Source organism: Falco peregrinus, chromosome 18 (assembly GCF_023634155.1).
Source record: "Falco peregrinus isolate bFalPer1 chromosome 18, bFalPer1.pri, whole genome shotgun sequence".
Lineage (NCBI taxonomy): Eukaryota > Metazoa > Chordata > Aves > Falconiformes > Falconidae > Falco > Falco peregrinus.
Genome location: NC_073738.1, coordinates 3,606,743 through 3,627,436, shown reverse-complemented (window position 1 = coordinate 3,627,436; position 20,694 = coordinate 3,606,743). Strand labels below are relative to the sequence as shown.

Sequence of the window (20,694 nt, the reverse complement as noted above, 5' to 3'; positions counted from 1 at the left end):
CGTGTCCCTCCTCGGCCGCCGTACCGGTTACCCAGCCCCGTGTCCCTCCTCGGCCGCCGTACCGGTTACCCAGCCCCGTGTCCCTCCGCTAGCCGCTATCCAGCCCCGTGTCCTTCCGCGTCCGCCTTCCCGCTACCCGGCCCCGTGTTCCTCCGCGGTCGCCGTCACCGCCGGCCCCGTGTGTCCCCCCCGGCCATCGCCATGGTGTTCCAGTGCCAGCGGGACAGCTGGGCCCGACAGGTAGCGGCGGGGCAGGCGGGGGGGTAGGGGGCGCCCGGGCCTCCCCTCACAGCTCCGCGTCTCTGTTGCAGTTCGCCACCCGGGTGGTGTCGTGCCGGGCGGCGGAGCTGCGGCCCGAGGGCGGCGGGGAGCCGGTGCGCGGTTTCCAGGTGGTGCTGGAGGACACCATCCTCTTCCCCGAGGGCGGCGGGCAGGTGCGGGCCGGGCCGGGCGGGGAGTTGGGGGCCGGGGCCGGGTGGGGGACAGACGTGGCCAGATGGGGGGGGGCGGAGCTGGGGGCCGGGAGCCGGAGCTGGGGGCCGGGGTCCGGAGCTGGGGGCCGGGGTCGGGGGCCGGAGCTGGGAGCTGGGCCGAGGCCGGGGGCTGGGGGCTGGAGCTGGGGGCTGGGGTCGGGGGCCGGGGCCAAGCTGGTGCTGGGCTGGGGGCTGGGCCGGGGGCTGGGGCTGGATGGGGGCAGACATGGCCAGGTGGGGGGGCCGGGCGGGGGGCAGGTACGGCCAGGTGGGGGCGCCGGGGCTGGGGGCCGGGGTCGGGCCAGGCTGGGGGCTGGGGCCGGGTGGGGGCCAGACATGGCCACAATGGGGGCGGGGGGGGGGCTGGGCTGGGGCTGGGGGACAGGTATGGCCAGGTGGGGGCAGGGGCCAGGCCAGCGGCACTGACCCCCTGTGTCCGCAGCCGGATGACCGCGGCCTCATCGGCGAGGTGCCGGTTCTGCGTGTGACCCGGCATGGCGCCGAGGCCGTCCACTTCGTGCAGACGGCGCTGGAGCCGGGCGCTGAGGTGCTGCTGTCGCTGGACTGGGAGCGCCGCTTCGACCACATGCAGCAGCACTCAGGTGCGTGCCCTGGCCTGACCGAGGGGTGTCCGGTGGCTGGCGGGGCCGCGGAGCCTCACCTGGCTTCACCCAGGCAGGGGGCATTCAGTGCCCAGCTGTCCCCACCCAGGTCCTGGCAGGGGACACCCCACAGCTCTGTGTGACCAGTCCATCCCCGGGGCCACTGAGGAAGGCAGGTGGCTCCCCTGCGGGCTCTCCTGGACTTGTGAACAATCCCGCTGCAAACAGGGGATGTTCAACCTGCTTCGAAGTCTTCAGCGTGCGCCGTGGGGCTCTCGGGATCTCAGGGCCCACGGGGTGATGGCCACTTCTTCTGTCTGCTCCTAAGCAGCAGCACAAGCCCCACAGCGCCAAGCGCACAGCTGGGCATTTGCAAATGGTGTGGGGAACATCAGCAGAAAAAATACGGTCTGACTGAAAATCATTTCTTGTATGCGGTGGTGCTCAAAGCTGTTGCTTGCACGTCTCTTCCAGGACAGCATCTCATCACTGCCGTCGCCGAACAGATGTTTGGATTCAAAACGACTTCATGGTGAGGGGAAAGGCTCCCTTAGACCCCGGTCTTACCTTGCTTGGCACGTGCCACCGTGCTGGGCCGCAGGGAGCTGAGCATTGATAAATCAAAAACAGTTTGTCCTTGGACGTTTCCCTTGAGCTCAGAGGGTCTGGGAGAGGTGACTGAACTGGAGGACGCTCTGTCTTGTCCTCCTCCAGATGTTTGGTGTGCATCTGGTGTGCTGTAAATAGCAGGGAGAAGAGGGAAGTATGTTTTTAGTTGCCACGTTCCCAGCAGCGGGATGGCACGCAGTGCTGCACAGTGGGACCTTCCACTGCTCTTAGCTACAGCAGCAGATGTTCTTCATTGGTGCAGGGAGCTGGGCCGTCAGCGAAGTGTCATTGAGCTGGACACCCCCTCCATGACAGCAGAGCAAATAGAGACCCTGGAGAGGAGCGTGAATGAGAAAATCCGGGAGAGGGTGCCGGTGGTGGTGAGGGAACTGGCTGCAGATGACCCTGAAATTGAAACAGTGAGTGGTGGAGAGAGAACTGACAGTATCCACGGGACCAAAATAACTGCGGCGTGGATGTCACCTTGTTTGCCATTGTCCTTTTGCTAGGTGAGAAGCCGTGGTTTGCCCGATGACCACGTGGGGCCAGTGCGAGTTGTTGACATTGAAGGCATCGACTCCAACATGTGCTGTGGGACCCACGTCTCCAACCTGAGTGACTTGCAGGTGAGGGGCTGCAGCTGAGCTGCCGTCGAGGGCCTCGTTCCACACATTCAGACCTAGCACAGCGGGAGTCCCCGAGTTCCACGGTCTGCTGGAAATTGTCCCGATGGTAAAGGGAGTGGTGGAAGCCCCGTGCTGGGTGAGCCCCCGCAGGACTGCACACAGGTTGGCAGGCTTTGTCCGGTCAGCCAGGCTCATTTTTTTGTTAACAGAACTCGGCCCTTGGCTGTAGCAGTGATGTTTTCTGAACTGTCCGTGCCTCTGCAGAGGGCTCGTGGTATCTCTGCAGTATGGCGGTGCATTGCTGGGTGGCTAGCCATTTGTTCCCTCTGCTTAAATCACTGATATTTTGAGTGTCACGAATGAGATATCCTCTCTGCAGAGAGGTGGAGATAAAATTCTAGAGCCACCTTTAAGTGTTCCTGTCTTTTCAGTCATTTGTTGGAGCCTGTATCCCGGCAGAGGCATCCAAATGCACTGCAGAGTGCAGCGTGTGACTAGCAAATTGTATTAATTCCACTATATCACCATCCTTTGTTTTTTGTGTGTTGACCTTATGGTTGATTTTAATCGGTTTATTTTCACTGTCAGAGAGTCAATATACACGACAAGGCATAGCCTAGTAGGAACTGGCCACCTCTGTGAGTATAAGTGAAATACTGTTCTTTTCTGACAGGGGTGATTTTCTTTTTAAGGTTATTAAACTCCTTGGCACAGAAAAAGGGAAAAAGAACAAAACCAACTTGGTTTTCCTGACAGGAAACAGAGTGCTGAAGTCAATCGAACAAAGTCACAGCACTGAGAAGGCTCTAACCTCACTGCTCAAGTAATACCCTTTCCACTTTTGTTATTTCATCTTTATTGTTCCTTCTGACAAATATCACATAAGCCTCAGAGTACAACTACACGGTGCTTTTTGTGATGATACCTGTGTTTGCTCCTTTAAGAAATCCTTTCTTTGTCCTTTAGAGTAGGGATTCAAGTTCGCCTTGTGTTCTTTCAGAAACGGACCAGGTGAGCACATAGAGGCTGTGAAGAGACTGCAGAGTTCTGTGAAACTGCTTCAGAAGGTATGAGGATGGCTCAGAAAAGCAGGTTGTGCTGCTTCCTGTAGACGTGAGCTTTAGTCGTGATAACTGGGAATTGAATCGTAGGCATCTGTTTTTGTGGAAATGGTGAAAACTGCTCCGATCTCTGGGAACACTGTGTTCACAGTGACTTCTCCATCTGCAGCACAGTTTATTTGCTTTTTTTTTTTTTCAGAATAACTTGAACCTGCTTAGAGATATTGCTGTTTTGATAGCCCGGGACTTCAAGAGCAAACCTGTTCGAAGTCAGCTGTTTGTGTTACACAGGTATGGGAGAGTTCAGGGAAAAGGGTAAAACAGTATCTTGCACCTTTTATGGCAGTTCTCTCCGACACCTATTCAGGCTTGTTTCTCAAGGAAGAATACAGACAAGGTGAATAGAACTGCCTCAGCCTGCTGGAAGGTTGTGTGATGAAAGTTCATTTATTGTGTAAATAAAATTCAGTCACTGAATTCTCCTGGTTGTATAGCTAAACGGTCTTATCTGGTTTCTCTTTGCCCTTGAAATTTTTAAACAAAACCGAGGAGCTCTGTTTTTTAAAGATAAACACTTAAATAATTCCTAATATGTCCACAGGAATGCACAGAGAGGATTTAGATATATAGAAAAAACCCTAATCCCCATCCTAACAGCAAGAGGCCAAAACACAAGGCTTGATCAGGCCTTTGGTTTCTGGTTGATATTTTGGTCTCTAGTGGGGTTTTTTTGCTTTTTTTCTGAAGTGCTTTTTTTACCCACCCATACAGGAAAGAGGGTGACTCTGAATTTATGAACATCATCGCTAATGAGATTGGGACAGAGGTGAGTCACTGATGAAGGCTGACCTGGCACCACTGGCTTTTTCCTTCAAGCTGTAGCCCAGGCAGGCACTGGCCAGGCTTCTGTTTGTACCGTAGTCACAAGCTACAGGTCCGTTTCCTTTCAGGAGTTAGTGAGGTGATTGTCCCCAGCAGCCTCGGTCTGCAGGGGAATCCTCGACAGCCAAGAGATGCAGCAGTGAAAATTCGGAGCCCTGGGGAAGAGCCTGTCCCCCCGAGAGCTGTACAGAACCTCTTTGGATGTGGACGGGATAGGATAGGACAGCTGTTTTAAAACAGAATATTTTAGTTGGAAGGGACCTACAACAATCATCTAGCCCAACTGCCAGCGTTTAACTGGGGATACCCCAGTACCTGTTCTGTCCCCCGCAACATATGATTGAACGTAAAAGGTTCAAAAGCCCCCCTTTCCTTTTACTTTCTTCAAGTTGAGTCTCTGTCTTGGTAATGCACACAAACTGCTGAATTGTTGGCATGCTTGGGGTCCTGTGGCCAGGGTCTCTGTCCTCTTCCCAGACCAGGGGGGCAGTGGTTATTCCACAGCAGGACCCTTCTCTCTGTCCACAGGAAACCCTGCTGTTCCTGACTGTGGGAGATGAAAAAGAAGCAGGACTCTTTCTTCTAGCTGGACCTGTTGAAGCAGTTGAGAATTTAGGTCCCAGGTAATGCGTTCTATGGTTTCTTTAAAATTAGTAGGAATGCTAATGTTGCAGACTAAGCAGCTGAGCAGTATAATTAGGGCACGGATCCTTGTTTGGGTCTGGAACAGGTTAGGCTGGGCAGCTCTCTTCTCTGCGAGTGGCCTTCAGCCCGTACTGTTGCTGCAGGGTGGCAGAGCTGCTGGGAGGCAAAGGAGCTGGGAAGCGAGGCCGCTTTCAGGGCAAGGCGACCAAGATGAGTCGGCGAGGAGAAGTGCAAGCTCTGCTCCAGGAATTTGTCAGCCACCGAAGCCCTGAAGCGTAAGGAACAATTCTCAAAGTCTTCCCTGCTTTGCATAAGCTCCACCACCTTCTCTCCCAGAGAATAAAGACATTAAACCCAGGAGCTGGTGTGCATATGCTCTGTGTGAGCTGATTTGGTGCTCGTGGAAAACTGGGGGAGGGCGTCTGCCATCCAGGCTTTGCTGCAAGGCATCTTTCATTTCTTCAGACAAATGGTACACAGTCTTAAGTGATTAAAAGTAGTCATTATTTAACTACTTTGTAGGCTTCCTAAAACGAAGAGCGGGGCCCTCCTGTTTGCAGTACATTGTGGCTTTTTACTTTGTACCAGTTGCTGAGGAATAATTGCTTTGTGAGCACATCAGACTTACAAGCTGGATGACCTTAAAAAAATCAGAACAGTGGTATGAAGCAGAGAGTTTGAGTATGGTATTTGCCAACAATCGCAGGGAAAATGAATCAGGCTTTTGCTGCTGGAATTTTGTAGGGAGAAGAAGGGATGAAATCAGGCAGGAGTGGGAGGGATGCTCAGATTAGTAAATCCCCCTTAAAAGACCAAACTAAGAAGCTCACCGGTTATAGCTGCCTACAGAACTGGGAGGCAAGATGACAAGATGTTACCAAGCCTGTGAGCAAGGAAGGAAGAGGGCACCAAAGGCCAAGGCTCCATGAGCCCTTTCTTAAAAAAAAAGGACCTGACATTTTTTTTCCTGGCTATTGGGAAATCTGCGGATGCAGGAGGTCTGAGGGTGTGTGTGCTGATGCCACTGTCACGGCTCCTCGCTGCTGCCCAGCGTGCAGGGTCGCTGCTGAGCTCTGGGCTCAGTGGTCGCTGTGGCCCCAGCTGCAGCGCTGCCGGGAGCAGCTGGCGGGTAACACCGGCTTTGTCACTGCGGTCCCACAGCTCCACTGCGGTACCATCGAATATGTTGCTGCAAAAGGGAATTTGATCCGTTTCCAGTTGGCCTGGCAGAACCATGTTGACACACACCCGCTCACTCTGCACGGATAGAAGCAGCCACCCGGTGCCTTGGTTTGCAGGCAGACAGAAAACCCTATTAAAGTTGTTTGAGCTGCACGTTGGGCGTTTCTTGTAGGTATGTGCTCGAACATTTCCTTCAGTTCTGTCACCGTGAGTTTGAGCTGTCATTACCGTTCTCTTCTCCCCAGCAGTGGCCTCTGCCTCTGCAAGAATATCTCATATTCAGTTGTTTTCCACGGTAAGAAATGCCCCTACAGAAAAGCAGCAACCTGGCCTTAGCATTGCTCTGAGCAAGTTGGGACCGTCGGTGACGGGTGGCATACAGCTGACACACCGCTTGCTATGCTAGTCCTCAAACTGTGGCGTTGTCCAAGCCCGTGCCTACGGCTCCTGAGCGTCCCCTTCGAACAGCAGCTGTTCCTGGAGTCCCCCAAGTAGAATCTGCAGCTTTCTGTGCACAGGGGCCCGGGCACCAGGCTGTGCTGGTGGTGCCTTGTCTTCACCGCACCCAGGGTGGCATCTTCCCGATCCTACTCCCGGCCTTCCAGCACGCTGTACCTGGCCTTCGCTGTGGGGTAGCTGGCAGAGGAACCGAGCCCGCAGCTGTCCTCCAGCAGGCCACCCCCGCTCTCATCTCCCGTCCCCACTGCAGCTGCCTTGGTTCCCCTCTTCCCCTCCAGCTCCCACCACACGAACAGGACGTGAGTTCAGAAGTCTCCGGCAACCAAACTCATTTCTGAGGGAGTATCGTCGCTAACGCTCAGTGAAAGGGGGCTGTTCCCCACCCGGTGCCTCGGCCCGGAGGGGGGCAAGCTTTCTGCAGGCTCGGCCAAGCGCAGCAAAGGGCGCAGCAAAGGGCGCAGCCCTGGATCATCAGCTGGGGTAGGGCAGCTGGACCGGAGAGCGGGCGCTCCTTCGGCTGGCATCCTTCCCTTTGCTGGGGTGCACTTGTTACCCGTCCGTTTTTGAACATCAGGACTTTCTCCAGCTAATGCAGGTGTAAACTCCCCGTGGATCAGGGTGAGCTACCCCCCAGTGTTTCGTCAGCTTGTCCGTTCTGCCAGGCTGGGTCCTGCAGCTGATGCAATCTCGGCTGCAGAGACTGAAGGGCGCTGTGGAGCCACAGTGTGAAAAAGCACCACAGGTAATTTGGGATTTTTTCCCACTTTCTTGCTAGAAAATGACAGGTTCATTCCAGGTGTTGTTAATAAACAGAAATAGAAAGGAAACCTCTGCCCTAAGGAGATTTATCTGTCACGAACGCAGAGGCTGGCAGTAGCCCCAGCACGCAGGGTGTCCACACGCAGCTAACGCGGATGCTGTTCCCTCCATCGGCTCTGGTTGCCCCGTACTGATCCTTCCTGGTCAGGATAAGCACTGGGCCGAGCCTGGCCGCTCCCAGCTGGAGTAAACTGGGGGGGATGTGTGTGTGCTGATCTGGGTAACCTTTCTACAGAGGCTGAGCTCCGTACCGAGCGAGAGCCGCAGCACGTTTTGCCGTGGGAGGTGTTTTAGTGTGGATGGGTGTTAGCGTGGGGTTCTGCTGACGTGCCCTTTGGTCAGAGGGAAGGTGCCCTCCCACCTGACAGCTCTCGCTGTTTCGGTGCCAGGGGGCTCCCACCAGGCGCTGATGGCCCATCCAACCATGGCAAGACAACGGATGCTGGGCACCATCTCCCAAAGGCGCTGCAGGACCTGGGCAGGGGAGGTGGCACGTCCTGGGTGCCACAGCAAAGAGCACTGGTGATGCTTATCGCGAGGTATGGGCTAAATGCTGCAGGAACTGGTGTTTTGGGGGAGATGCCGTGCATGCACACGGGCAGTCTGGCCGGGAGAAAGTATCTGAGGTGACAGGAGTGTGTCTCCTGGCACAGGGTGCACCCAGAGACCCTGGATGAATGGTGCAAAAAGCAGCTTGTCCCCACCCCGCTGTGCTGGCTGCGTTTGCACCCAAGGGTGAAAGGCAACAAGGAGCAGGGAGCCTGGCGCTGCCTTTCCCGGCGGTTTGGCTGAGCCTGGCAGGTGATGGTAGGAGCAGGGCACCAGGAGAGACGTCCTTCCTCCAACGCCAGCAGCAGCCCCTGTGCCGGGGAGCCGATCCCCCATCCTGCCTCACCCGCCACCAACATCTCTGAACTCACCAGCTAAACACACCTTCAGCTTTAATAAAATCCCCCTGTTTACAGACACCCATATGTATGTGTGTGTATGAATACACATTATTTCTGTATACACACACATGCATACGTGTACCCCATGCTGCTCACGCAGCAGTGAATCCCCGACACCTCGGGGCTGGGGGGGCTCCCGCAAGCCGGCACTTTATCTCCAGATCACGGTGTCTGCTTGTTCCTGTAACAGCTGCCTTACCAGCAGACCCTGAGCACCCATGGGTGAGCACCCTGCTCCCGGTGGAGCCGTCCCCAGCCCTGCAGTGTGGAGGTGACACGTCCCCATCAGCTGCAGGGGAGCACAGGGTCTTCCTGCTGCTGCTGCTGGGTCCCGGGCTGATGACCCCCACCCGTGGGCATGGGAAGGGCAGCAGGAGAGCCCTGGGAGTGTGGGGCTCACCGTGCCATCAGCTGGCCACAGACCGCCCGAGCCTACGGCACGACTGGCATTGCGGGTCCGTGCTGCAGGAGCCAGCCGGCAGCGCCGCCAGCCCAGCCTTCGTGGTCCGCTCCTGGTGTGGAGTCACCCCGTGCAGGTCTAGTGGGGTGGCTGGGGTGCACCCATGGTCTGTTGGGTGCCCCCAAGCCTGGAGCCGGGGCGGCCACCTGCCTGGGCATGCCGTTACCTGCGGGGACACCCCTAGACACCCTTCTTGTGCTGCACGGCCAGGAGCTGCGAGATGCAGTAGGGGATGAGGCCGACGGTGGCCAGTGGCACGGCTGCGCTCTTGCAGAAGGAGAGGATGTAGAAGAGCAGCTGCATGTGGGAGGGTGGCTTGAAGGCATCGAAGAGGTGTAGGACCAGGAGGGAGGCGGCGATGCAGCCCAGGCGGAAGGGCAGCTGCTGGCCCTGCTTCCCCCGGCAGCTCTCCAGGTACATGTGGGAGTTGAGGGCCAGCCCCAGCCCAAAGAGGATGCCCAGGTTACGGAGGAGGCTGGCAAAGGGGGTGGTGTCGATGTGGACCCACTCGGGGTGGGTGCACCACCTCTGCGCCTTCTCCAGAGTCCAGAGCAGGTCCACGCCGAGCACCCGCAGCAGCAGGTAGAAGCCCAGGGCGAAGCTGAAGAGGAAGAAGGTGATGCCCAGGTACTGGCGGAGGCTGGCGTGGTAGATGTAGCGGATGTGCTGGAAGGTCTTGGCCACGGCCATCCCTGCCAGTAAAGAAGGGGGAGAGGAGGCGGCGCTGAACAGCGAGCCATCGCCTGCCATGGGGCGGTGGAGCTGAGCGGGTCCCGCAGCCCTGGGCACTTTGGTGGGGAGCATGTGCCAGGGGCTACCCAGGTGCTTCCACATGGTGCTGACTGCCCCGACGGCCACCGCTGTGCCCCTTGGCTGGCTCCCTCGCCTGGTGACGACCCTTTCACACCCCAAGCCTGCCCTGCCTGTGCCCCTCAGAGCCCAGCAGCAGCCCCCCGCACCCTGCCCGTCCCCCTGGGACTCGTGTCTCAACCAGGGCAGGGACAAAGCCGTGCTCTGGCGGGCATCCAGTGCTGCTGGTGTTGCGGTCCAGCACTGCCGTGGGGAAGGGGACAGGGGTCCAATATACTTACCTGAGATGACCCCTGCGATGACCTGATGGGGGAAGTGGGCAGCAATGAAGACCCGGGACAGGCAGACACAGACCTGAACTGCCCAGAACCCCGTCCAAAGCACCGTCCACAGCACCCTGCGAGGGGCAGGCGGCCACATCAGTGCCAGAGCTGGCTCATGTTGTCTGGGGTACCACCGTCATGTACCCCCAGCAGTGCCTGGCCGCCTGCCGAGGCCACCCTCACGCACAGCCCACCCAGGGGGACCCATCCCAGCTCTCTGTCCACAGCCTTGTGCCTCGCTGGGCTCAGCTGCGTGCCCATTGGCTCTGGAGCAGCCTCTGCCCAGGATGGCGCACGGCTTACCAGTATTTGAGTGTCCTCGACTGCTTCTTCCCCATGGCAGTGGAGAGGAGGGCTGTCACCATGACATAGTACACGCCTGCTGCGCCCATGGCGTGGCCAGAGGGGCTCCCTGGGCCAGAAGAGAGCCCCAGGTGAGACCCCGTTGCAGAGCAGGCTGCGTCCGAGGGCTCCCAGGCAGCAGCCCCAACACCAGGGGCTGCAGCACCAGCTGGCATGGCACCCAGCACCCGTCCCCAGCGCAGGCAAGGCTGGAGCAGGGCACAGCATGGCAGGGGCACTGTGGGAGCATCGTTCCGGCTCCGTGGCCTGTCTGCCAGGCGAGGCTGGGCAGAGGGCACCGACCGTGCCTGACGGCTGACGCTGAGCACGCCGGGGATGCCTGCAGCCCTTCCCTGGCTCCCACGGAGAGCCACGGGCAAAGTACAGGCAAAGTCGCTCCACTTCCCCATGGAGCAGCTGCTCGCGTTCGGGGTCAGAGCACAGAGCACAGCCCCGGCACGGGCCAAGGCAGTGGCTGAGCACCGGCAGGGGCTTGTGCTGAACCGCCACGTCTGTGCCGAGGGTCAAGGTCTGCAGGCACGGCCGGCGGCCCCAGGAGCATGGTGGGGCCCAACGCCGTGGCTGTGGCTGTGCCAGCGCACCCCCCCTCCCTGTGGGGACAGACCCGGAGTGGGGAGCTGCACGTGCAGGTCCCCCTGGGCAAACGCCAGGGCTGGGGTCCCTACCGGGGCCGGTCTCGCAGGTGAGTGGGAACTGCTGGATCTCTGGGGCAGAGGTGTTGCTGTAATAGTCGGTCTCGTGGACCCACCAGTACGGTCTCTCCCCAAAGAGGATCCTGAAAAGAAAGGAGAAAGGGAGCTGTAGGGGTCCTGGGCACCAGAGCAGGTGGGCACAGCTGTGGTTTCAGCTCTGGCCTGGGAGGTGGGAGAGGCAAAGGACCCATGAGCGGTCCAGGGCATCCCAACAGGCACAGCATCCAGCTGGTCACTCGGTCCTGACAGCTGACGCTGTGGGTCTGTGTCCCCATCCCTGGCCCCTGGAGGGGAAGAGTAAGAACTTGCTGGGGGCAAGTCAGCACACTGGGAAAGAGGAGCAGTGTCCGCTCGCTCTTTTTCAGGCCAAGAGCAACTGTGTCGTGGTGGCAACAGAGGCAGAGGCCACCGGTCCCTGTCACACGTGCAGGCAGCATGGGCATCCCAAGGGATTTGAGCTGCGGGGCAGGCACAGAGCCAGCACCCTCCCCCCGCCCCACACTGCTGGGTGCTGCCACAGGGACGTGGGGCACAGCCTGTGCAGGGGGGGCACACTCAGCCCCCGGCCCCTGGGATGCTGAAATGCAGCTGCAGGGATGGCACCGCGCTGTGCCACAGCCCACTGCCCGCGGGGGCGGCACCCACAGCTGCCTGCTGACACCGAACCCTGCCAGGGTGGATCAGCGCCGCGGTACTGGTGCTGCCGACGAAGCTGTCCCATGCCCAGAGCAGTGGCTGGGTCCCTTGCACGCTCCCCACCATGGCTCCCTTTGCATCAGCGATACCAGCGTTACCAGCCGTGGAAAGGATGGAGATATCCGCATCTTGGCTTACCCATGGGAAACACTCAGGAAACTACCTGGAGGAGCTCCAAGTCCTGATGCCACATATCAGAGCCGTGCCAGGCTGCCTCCATGCCCTGCCCCCATCCGCCCCCCATGGCAAGGGGCTCTATGCAGCCCCCAAACAGAACTGCAGCCCCAGCTGACGGCGAAGGGGTCTGTTTGCAGGAGGCTCTATCCTCCTGCCTGGTTTCTTGGAAACACAGCTCGGGAAGGCGCAACCAGTGCCACCGCCAAGCTGGGGGCCAGACTCTGCTCTTTGTCTTACACCAGTGTCAAGGCTGAAAGCGCACATCTGGTCCGCGTTAGTCCAGCTGTGCCAACACGCCCGGAGGGAGCCGTGGCACAGGGCCACTCACCACTTGAAGACGAGATTGAGCCAGTCACCGATCACGGCCACCCAGATCAGCCTGATGCCCACTGGCTCGCTGAGGTGGAACCAGATAGGGAAGAGGACGAAGAAAGCATTCCTGAGGTCGGCGGCGAAGGAGATGAAGAGGAACCAGTCCTGGGAGCCCTGGAAGCGCTCCTGCAGCCAGCGCGTTGCCTGGATGCCCGTGTCGTGCAGGTGGTTCATGGTGGTCTCCATCCTCCTCGGTGGCCGCGGCCCCTCGGTGCCGCTCGGGCTGTCCCGCGCGCCTCTGCGCTGCCAGGGTTTTATACTCTGCAGGGTCTTGTTTGCCGCGGGCAGGTCGCTTGTCCCAGCGCTGATCTTTGGACCCCAAACCACTTTTGCCAAAGGTGCATCACCCGGGGGTTGTTACAAACATGTTTGGAACAACTTACGTAAAAGGGAAAAACAGGCTTTGAGGGGGGAGCTGAGCGTGGGGTGCTCGGGCACCAGTGCCTTAACCCTTCCCTGCACCGTGTCCGCACGTGGGGGGATCCTGCAGCCCGATCCTGCCCGGTACAACAGTTCGGCTGCTCCTGCAGAACCAGCGTTTGCTCCGTTACCAGGGAGGCGAACAGCACCGCGCTGCCGTGGCCCGGAGCGGTGATGGTGACACTTCTCCCATCCCTCTGCCATCACCCCAGGCACCACCACAGCATCGCAGGGATGCGCAGGAACATAGACTGGGTGGTGTGTGGAGTGGAGGGTGCCTGCCCACCGCCCCAACCTCAGCTGAAACCTCCAGCCGGTGAAAGCACCTAGCTGCCATGACGTTTGCCAGGCTGATTTAACCAGGACTCTGCATAACTGGAAAATTTCCAAGTCACTTCTGGAGCTCCCCGCAGCCTCAGAGAGTGAGGCTCCGGGGAGCTCCTGGCTGCCAGAGATGTTTTTCTGATGTCTGGTGTGGGGTTAAAGGACCTTTGTAAATAAGGTCCCCAGCCAGGGAAGGCATTCCTCCCAGCACAGCTCCCCCACATTAACTCCTTCCTGCACAGAACTGCCCCATCAAACCCTGGCTGTGGGGACTTGGCCAAACACACTACTGGTCCCATAGTGCCAGATCCCTGCAGACAGCCTTTCCCCCCGGCCACGCTGTGCTGTCGCTGGCAGCAGTGCTGGCACCACGGCTTTACCGTCCTGGTCCTCCTGGGATGGTAGCAGGGAATGAGTAACGTGGGGAGTTGTTCCCAGGAGCCTGAGGACACAGGGTCAGCCTGGCAAGAGAAATCACCTTCCCCAGCCCTGGCTGTGCATCCTGCTGGTGCACGGACACGCAACCCCATGGCAGTGGCACGGGGTGCCCAGCCACTGCCTGCCACAGCAAAACGGGCAGCTGCCCGTTGGTGGGGGAACAGGCAACAAGGCGTTAATGATTAGCAGCCAGTGAAAATGCATCACTTATCTCCCTCCTCCTCGAGAAAGTTCAGGTCAAGATCCTTGAACCGCTACCCTGTGAGTGCACCATGGCGCTGAGCAGGCAGAGCTCACATCCAGCGCTGCAGCAGGCAGCCCCCTGCCCTCTTGCCCTGCGATGGGGAGCCACGGGGTCTAACACGCAAAAACATTGCGATGCTTCGATCCTTCCTCCCCGGGGTACAGGCACCAGGCTGAGGAATCAGGATCATGTGTGCAAACGGGGGTGCTCTGAAGGAGGATGGATGAGCAGCGCTGTGCCCCTGGCGGGGGCTGCCAGGGCAGACCTTCGGTCATGGACCAGCAATGTCCATGCTCTGCCGGCCATGGCCGTGTCCCCAAGGAGCTTCCCGGCAGGCGGCAGCACCCGGGATCCCTCCTGCTGTCCTCGTCCCGCTTCACACCAGAGCTGATGCTCCCGGGCAAAGGGAAACGTGGGCACGGCCAAAACCTGCCCCTACACTCAGCACCCTTGGTCCAGGCTGGCCTGATCCAGGGATGGAGCGTGGACGGAGCAGCCTCGCTGTGCCAGGGAGTGGGGCCAGGGGAGTGCCGGGGTGCTCAGGGCTGCAGAGGGTGGGGGGCAGCACGGGGGGCTCACACTGGTCCTGCCGAGCGGCAACGACCCAGCTGCTGTCAGTGAACTGGAACTGCACGTGGAGGAAAGTCAGGCCCCTGGAGAGAGGCGCTGGATGCGCTGCAGGATCAGTCCCAGCTGCAGGATCAGCTCCAGCTGCAGGATCAGCCCCAGCTGCAGGATCAGTCCCAGCTGCAGGATCAGCTCCAGCTGAAGGATCAGTCCCAGCTGCAGGATCAGTCCCAGCTGCAGGATCAGCCCCGGCTGCAGGATCAGTCCCAGCTGCAGGATCAGCCCCAGCTGCAGGATCAGCCCCGGCTGCAGGATCAGCCCCGGCTGCAGGATCAGTCCTGGCTGCCGTGTCCCTGCCCCAGGCTGATCCTCCCCAGCCCTCCCAGCCTGGCCTTACTGCCCCCAGGGGAGATGGACCCAGTGTCCCACCCCCGGACTGAGCTCCCAACCTACAAAAAAAAATCCTCAACAAAGCAGATGTTTGCACAGAAATGGATTACTCTTGCAAAACAAATCCCCCAACAAATCATTCCAGGGTCCTCAACCGAGAGTAGCTTTGGCCGGCATGAAGGAATGCAACAGACTTGGCTTCCGCGTCAAAAATATTTTGAAACAGTCAGCATTAAGTTCTCCCTGAGAGATTTTTACAGCAGAAAACGAGGGCAAAAGGTGTTGGGGGATGGGGATTAGCATGCTCCAGTCCCCTTGGAAAGAGTCACCGCAGGAAAACTGGGGCCGCAGGGGGAGAGGCGCGGAAATGGGACGGGAGCTGCCACCTCCTCCCTCCTGGCACGGTGGGGGCTGCTGCATGGGAACGCGCACGACGCGCTGCGATGGAGCCCAGCATCCCACGCCGTGGTGGCCCGGCCGCACGTGCCGCAGGGCTGGCCTGTGCCGGAGCTGCCGGCGCCCATGGCAGAGCTTTCCCAGCACCGGCTCCGTGCCCTGGGCTTCGGGTAAAGCACTGGCCCCGCAGCTGCTGCGCAGAGCCAGGGCAGGTCAGGGTGGGGGAGGGTGCTGACCTGGGCATCGCACGGTTTTGCATCCTGGCCCATTTGGCTGCCGGCTCTGGGAATGCCGTGCCAGGCTCTGGCTGCTCCCCTGCGCCAGGCAGGCATGCTGGCAGCACCGCTGGCCAGGGACATGCATCCTGAACTGGCTGGGGTGACTTTCCCAGGGGAGGAACAGGGCCAGGGTGGGGGTGCCTTAATTCTGTACTGGGGTGGCACAACGAGCTGGCACCCAGGAGCTGCGTGCCTGCAGCGGCTGGCTCGGGGACACAGCGTCCCCGCGATTCCCAAGGCGCCAGATGCAGCTATGGGAGGTGCGGCGCACGTGGGTGCTGTAACATAATGTGCTGCATGCGGTGCCAGGGTTTCATCCAGAAAGTTCCCAGTGAGCTGGGCTGCTGCCAGCACAGGAGTGCGTCCAGTCTCACCTGCGTCAGCATGCGGGCAGAGTCCAGGCAGCGCTCGCAACACATGGGCACAGAGCAGCAGGCAGGGAGCCTGTGGGCTGCGACCTTCCCCTCGCAGGGAGCATCCCGCCCGCTCCCCCCGAGCCCTGCGAGGTGCCTCTGGGGCCCCCGCTGTCACCCCAGGGCACCCGAGGACCACCGCAGCCTCACACTGAGCCATGCCCCCGAGCTGCCCAGCATGCCATCCCTGTGCCGCAGCGAGCTGAGCTGGCTCCCAGGGGGACACACTGCTGCTGCCAGGGCTTCCTAAGCCCATCCCGGCGTGGCTCTGGGCAGACCCAGCTCCCACAGTAACGGGTCAGAGGGGCTGGATGCCCACCATGCCCGCAGGGACACTTTGGCCAGCACTTGGCAGCTGCAGCCACGTGGATCAGCACTTCCCTCACCAAGCCCCTCAGCGTCTCCAGCCCAGTCTGGTGCAGCAGGGACGGGCTCCGGAGGCTGCAGGATCCCACAGCCCAGGGCTGTGCACACAGCTGGGGGTGCAGGAGCAAGGGTCCCCACGCCGGCGGGGGCTGAGTGTGCTGGGCAGCAGCCAAGGCCAGAACGGATTCATGCAGCTCGGTACAGCCGTTACACATTAACTCCCTTGTTTGTCCCATATTCCCCGGCAGGAGCCTCCCGCCAGCGCCTGGGGTCCGAGAGCAGAGCCGGTGCAGGCTTGCACAGCCGTGCACCCTTGGGTGCCCACGAGCGCTGCGGAGCTGAGCCAGGACTGCCCGTTACAGGGCACCAGTGCCCGCAGTGCCGACAGCGCCGGGGCTCCGGCCAGCAGCCACAGCAGCACCCACCAGCTACACGGCGGTTTGGTCAGGAGAAGCACCCAAGTGCGTGTTTATTGGGGAAGGTGGATGTGGCGTAGCTCAGCCCAGGGAGTGCCCATCCCGTGGTCCTGCAGTGAGCTCCTCCTGCGGGGGTCCCGGTGCTGCCCAGCATTTTCCCTGTCGCTCTTCCCAGAGCTTGGCACCACCACAGCAGCCGGAGCTCAGCGCCGCCAGAACCCCAGCAGCCCCAGAGCTGCAGTGGCTGCGGGGCTGGGGTGGATGGTTTGGGCATCCTGGAGCTGCTGGCTCCCACCAGCCGCCTGCTCCTGCCAGCCTGGGCAAAACCTTGGTGGGGACCATGGCTCCGAGGGGAGCTGTGGCTTTGTGTGGTGCCCAGCCCTGGCCAACACCGGCACCCTGTGCGTAGCCACCTACCTTGGGGAGGTGGCGGGAGCCCCGGTGCCAGAGGAGGAGAGTGGCAGTGGGCACCCCACCGCACTTTGGGTGGCATCCTGGATGGAGTCTCCAAAAATCCCTCCTTGGGGCTGTTCTTCAGGGGGTTTCAGAGACGAGGCTGCCTTCAGCAGTACTGCAGTGCTGGAACAAGAGCTGAGCTCCTCCAAAAACCTGACCCTGAGCATGCCGCATCCCAGGCACAGGAGGGCAGGTCCCGGTGTGGCGGCAGAGCCCCTCCAGGGACCACCTGATGGCTGGACACGGACCACCCGCACCGCCGGGGATGGGGGCAGCGGCAGCCCTGTCCCCATCCCCGTCAGAGCCCGCCGGCCGGCACAGCCAGGCTGAGGTTGAGGAAGCCCCCGTAGCGGAACGGGGGCAGGTGGGGGGTGCAGGCGGCAGTGGGGGGCAGGCAGGCGAGGGGGTTGGCCCCGCACACCCCAGCGTCCTGATCGCTGCTGAAGTAGATGCTGTCAGGCGAGTTCACTGAGGGGTCCTCGCTGAAGTAGTTGTAGGGCCGCAGGAAGAAGCCGACGCCGTTGCCAACGGTCACTGTGTTGGGGACGTCTTCAGCATGGGGGACGTGCAGGAACCCCACGGAGATCCAAGCGACCAGGTCCTGGGCAGGAGAGGATCCAGGTGCCCCATCAAGCCCCAGTTTGACCATGGGACAGGTGAAGCCTCTGGCTGGGGCAGGAGCCAGGGCAATGCCCACGGTGCTCAGCTGCCCTCCACCCTGGGGACCCCAGCCCACCTCGTTGGTGATGGTCTCGTTGTTGATGAAGTCGGCGAAGGCGATGGTGGGCGTCCAGGGGTCATTCTGGTTGTAGATGCTGGTGCTGGTGGGCTCCTCCTCCTTCCGCCGGGTGACGGCCAGCTGGTACCTGCCAGCACAGGGAGCAGAGGGGCTCGTCCATGCTGGCACCGGGCAGGGCGGCCACAGCATCACCGCCCGGGGATGCACCAGCGCTGGATGCAGCCCTGGCACGTGCCGGGGGAGTTGGTCAGGGAGGAAAAGGGCTGGCTGGGACCAGTGTGGCAGTGACAGGTGGCAGCCCTGGCACCTTCGGGCTCGTGGGCGATGGCTCACTGCCCACAGCTGCTCCAGCACAGCCAGGAAACACAAATGCATCCAGGCACAGACGGTGCCTGATGCGCTCGCTTCGGCCACGGCCACTTTCAACTGCTACAGCCCCCCCGAACATGAGCTGTTTAACTTCACCGCATCAGTGAGCCACTTCTGTGTTTATCCCAAGCATTTTCCAAAAGACATTCTGTCCTCACGTGAAGATTGTCAAGACCTGGGGATGCCAGTGCTTCTCTGGGGAGTTCATCCTACAGCCTGGTTGCCCTCACAGAGAAAAACACATGTGATTGCTGTAAATTCATCTTATCTGGGGCCAGATTCCTGCCTGTGAACTACTAAGAACAGATGTCATCGAGCAACTTTTCAAGGGATTTTTCAGAGCCAAAAAATACGTGTTTGCTGTTTAACCCTTCCCTGCAGCCTAGCACAGGCTTGCCGGGGGGAGGCAGCCCCCACCTCTGCCGGGAGGCTGGAGCAGCCGGGGATGTGGTGGTGGGGTGGGAGGAGAAGGGGGAGGGGTCGCGTGCACCCCAGCCCTGGTACCCACCTGCCCCAGCTGATGGACCTCTCCATGGAGCTGCTGGTGGGCAGGTGCTCCCCGGCGAAGCTGGAGATCTGGATCCGGTAGCTGCGCAGATGCCCCCACTTGTTGGGATTGGGGCTGGCAAAGGAGATGTAGCGAGGCATGGGAGCGTTGAGTGGGAACGCTGCCTCGTCTTCCCTCTCCAGCCTTTTCCTGCGGAGGTACAGCCGCTCAATGGTGTTCTGCATGCTCCAGGGTTCTGCCATGAGCTTGTACCCCATGTCCTGGGTCTCCACGGAGTTCAGCTGCCCTGTGAAGCAGAAGGGAAAACCCTCTCAAGCTCCATGCCCTGGGCAGAGCCACAGCCCGCAGTGAACTGCAGCCACACACAAAAGCACCCAGACCTACCGTCGACATCCAGGTCCACCTTGTAGTGGACGTGGTGGAGGTGCATCGTCCCCAGCGTGTGGGGCCCGACCCTGTTGCCGTAGTCGGTGCCTTGGCCGTGGAAGAAGGAGGAGCTGATGTAGCCAGTGGCGTGCACCCGGACCTCCACGGCCCCACTGCTGTGGAACATGAAGTCCCAGATGTAGTCGTAGTTGATGAGAGTGGAGATGGCACGGATGACCAGCGTGTTTTTCCGCAGCCCGCCGTAGTAGAAGGACTGCGAGTCAGAGAAGTGGCGCCGCAGAGGGAGGGCAGCATCGTGCTCAAAAATGCAGAGCGAGTTTTGGTTGGTTTTGGGGGTGTCTGACTCCACCAGGTAGTGCCGGTCCACGTAGGTCGCTGTGTAGGGGCAGTCCAGCCCCCGGACGAGCTCGTAGGCAAACCTGCCGATGCCAAAGCTCCCATCCAGGTAGCGGGTCGACATGCCCCCAGGGCAGTTGGAGCCATACAGGGCTAAGGCTTCCTGGAGACTCAGCTCATAGACAATCCTCTCCCCGTGGTACCTGATGTCAAAGAGACGCGGGCCAGAGTAGAGGTTCATGCCGAAGGCGATGCTCCAGCCCTGGAAGGTGACGCGGTTGTCCCTGACGTGATAGCGGGGACCCTGGGGCTCGTACTGCAGCGGAGCCGGGGGCCCGGGTAGGCGCCGGGGTCTCATTGAACCCAGCCCTGCTTCAGCCTGAAGGTTCTCGATCCTGACAACCTCCAGCGAGTTGTCCAGGAACGCAGCCTCCAGGTGCCCCATGCTGGCAAAGTACTGGCCGTTGTAGAAGACTTGGCGCAGCTGCCAGCGGGAGACGTGGAGGTCCCTGTGCTCCACCAGCACCTCCAGCCCCACCGGCGAGAGGTAGTAGCCAGTGCCAGCCAAGCTGTGGAAGAGGACAAACCAGGTCGCACGGTCACCAGACTTGAAGCCCCGCGGTGCCGTTGTGAGGATGGCCAGGTCAGTCCCATCGGAGTCGCAGCACACGGTGAGGAAGCGCAGTGCCTTTCTCAGCTCCCGCTGGATGAGGGCATTGATATCCATGTACTCCCTGCCAGTAACGGGTCTGCGGTGATACGGCACCTTCCCCCCGTACTTCTGCACCGTGACGTCCCGGTGATACGCCGGTGTCGGCAGCGGACCCACCACGTACTCGGTGACGTTGGGCTCCGGCTGGTTCCCAAAGTAGAGCACAGCCAGCGCCTCCCGCGGGGGTCGGGCCCCCCCGCCATCCAGGAACCGCAGCACCTCTGCCTTGGCGGGGACCTGCAGGTCCACGGAGGCGATGCAGTTGTCCGAGGGTTTCGCACGCGAGGCGTCGACCAGCGGCACCCCGAGGTTCCCCTGCAGGTACCGCACCACCTGCGCCAGCTCTTCGGGTGTCAGGTCGGCAAAGACCAGGCTCTGCCCATCATCGACACCATCCTGCTCCAGGGGCTGGTGCTGGCAGGTGCTGGGGGCCCTCCCTCTGGTCAGCAACACACAGACTAAAGCAAATATCGTGGCTAAAGCCAGGACGAGGAGGATCAGCACAGTTTTCACGTTCATGTCTGCTGAGGGACTGAGAGCTCCCGCAGTCTGGCAGGGCGGGTTTCCAGCTGCGGAATCCTCCAAGGGAGCTGCTGACAGAAGGGGCTGGGTTTGCTTGGGTTTTGTTTTTCCTCCTGTTTTCTCAACAGGGAACAGCCCAGAGGAGCTTGCAGAGAGCACAGGGGGATGTTCTCAGCAGCCATGGCTGGGATTTGCTGGGAACCATAAAAGGC

General features: G+C 60.4%; 3 protein-coding genes across 3 annotated transcripts; 1 reads left to right on the top strand and 2 right to left on the bottom strand.

Annotated features, from left to right (window-relative positions):
- The first annotated feature begins 69 nt into the window (after positions 1-69).
- Positions 70-6,233, top strand: AARSD1 (alanyl-tRNA synthetase domain containing 1). The gene is made up of 13 exons (XM_055789731.1): positions 70-240; positions 312-434; positions 916-1,075; positions 1,550-1,607; positions 1,947-2,103; positions 2,194-2,310; positions 3,003-3,133; positions 3,311-3,377; positions 3,571-3,662; positions 4,143-4,197; positions 4,782-4,876; positions 5,042-5,173; positions 6,060-6,233. Exons 1-13 carry the CDS (start codon positions 202-204, stop codon positions 6,103-6,105), a joined length of 1,272 nt encoding a protein of 423 aa, XP_055645706.1. The 5' UTR covers positions 70-201; the 3' UTR covers positions 6,106-6,233.
- A 2,049-nt stretch (positions 6,234-8,282) lies between these two features.
- On the bottom strand, positions 8,283-12,451 carry G6PC1 (glucose-6-phosphatase catalytic subunit 1). The gene is made up of 5 exons (XM_005238837.4): positions 12,158-12,451; positions 10,930-11,039; positions 10,205-10,313; positions 9,860-9,975; positions 8,283-9,460 (listed from the first exon to the last, which is right to left on the bottom strand). Exons 1-5 carry the CDS (start codon positions 12,385-12,387, stop codon positions 8,949-8,951), a joined length of 1,077 nt encoding a protein of 358 aa, XP_005238894.3. The 5' UTR covers positions 12,388-12,451; the 3' UTR covers positions 8,283-8,948.
- Positions 12,452-16,476: 4,025 nt separating this feature from the next.
- On the bottom strand, positions 16,477-20,644 carry LOC101917818 (membrane primary amine oxidase-like). The gene is made up of 4 exons (XM_013300340.3): positions 18,910-20,644; positions 18,526-18,811; positions 17,646-17,775; positions 16,477-17,510 (listed from the first exon to the last, which is right to left on the bottom strand). The coding sequence occupies exons 1-4, from the start codon at positions 20,477-20,479 to the stop codon at positions 17,208-17,210; spliced, it is 2,289 nt and encodes a 762-aa protein (XP_013155794.3). The 5' UTR covers positions 20,480-20,644; the 3' UTR covers positions 16,477-17,207.
- Between the last annotated feature and the right edge of the window lie 50 nt (positions 20,645-20,694).

Bases quoted from the DNA above. Each gene is read 5' to 3' on its own strand.
- AARSD1 (XM_055789731.1), top strand. From the start codon at position 202: ATGGTGTTCCAGTGCCAGCGGGACAGCTGGGCCCGACAG. The intron at 3,378-3,570 runs GTATGAGGATGG...TTTTTTTTTCAG, and splicing joins CTGTGAAACTGCTTCAGAAG to AATAACTTGAACCTGCTTAG. The intron at 4,877-5,041 runs GTAATGCGTTCT...CTGTTGCTGCAG, and splicing joins GTTGAGAATTTAGGTCCCAG to GGTGGCAGAGCTGCTGGGAG.
- G6PC1 (XM_005238837.4), bottom strand. From the start codon at position 12,387: ATGGAGACCACCATGAACCACCTGCACGACACGGGCATCCAGGCAACG. The intron at 11,040-12,157 runs GTGAGTGGCCCT...CTTTCTTTTCAG, and splicing joins CTCAATCTCGTCTTCAAGTG to GATCCTCTTTGGGGAGAGAC. The intron at 9,461-9,859 runs GTAAGTATATTG...CTTTACTGGCAG, and splicing joins CATCGCAGGGGTCATCTCAG to GGATGGCCGTGGCCAAGACC.
- LOC101917818 (XM_013300340.3), bottom strand. From the start codon at position 20,479: ATGAACGTGAAAACTGTGCTGATCCTCCTCGTCCTGGCTTTAGCCACG. The intron at 18,812-18,909 runs GTAGGTCTGGGT...TCTGCTTCACAG, and splicing joins GGTGGACCTGGATGTCGACG to GGCAGCTGAACTCCGTGGAG. The intron at 17,776-18,525 runs GTGGGTACCAGG...CTGTGCTGGCAG, and splicing joins AGGTCCATCAGCTGGGGCAG to GTACCAGCTGGCCGTCACCC.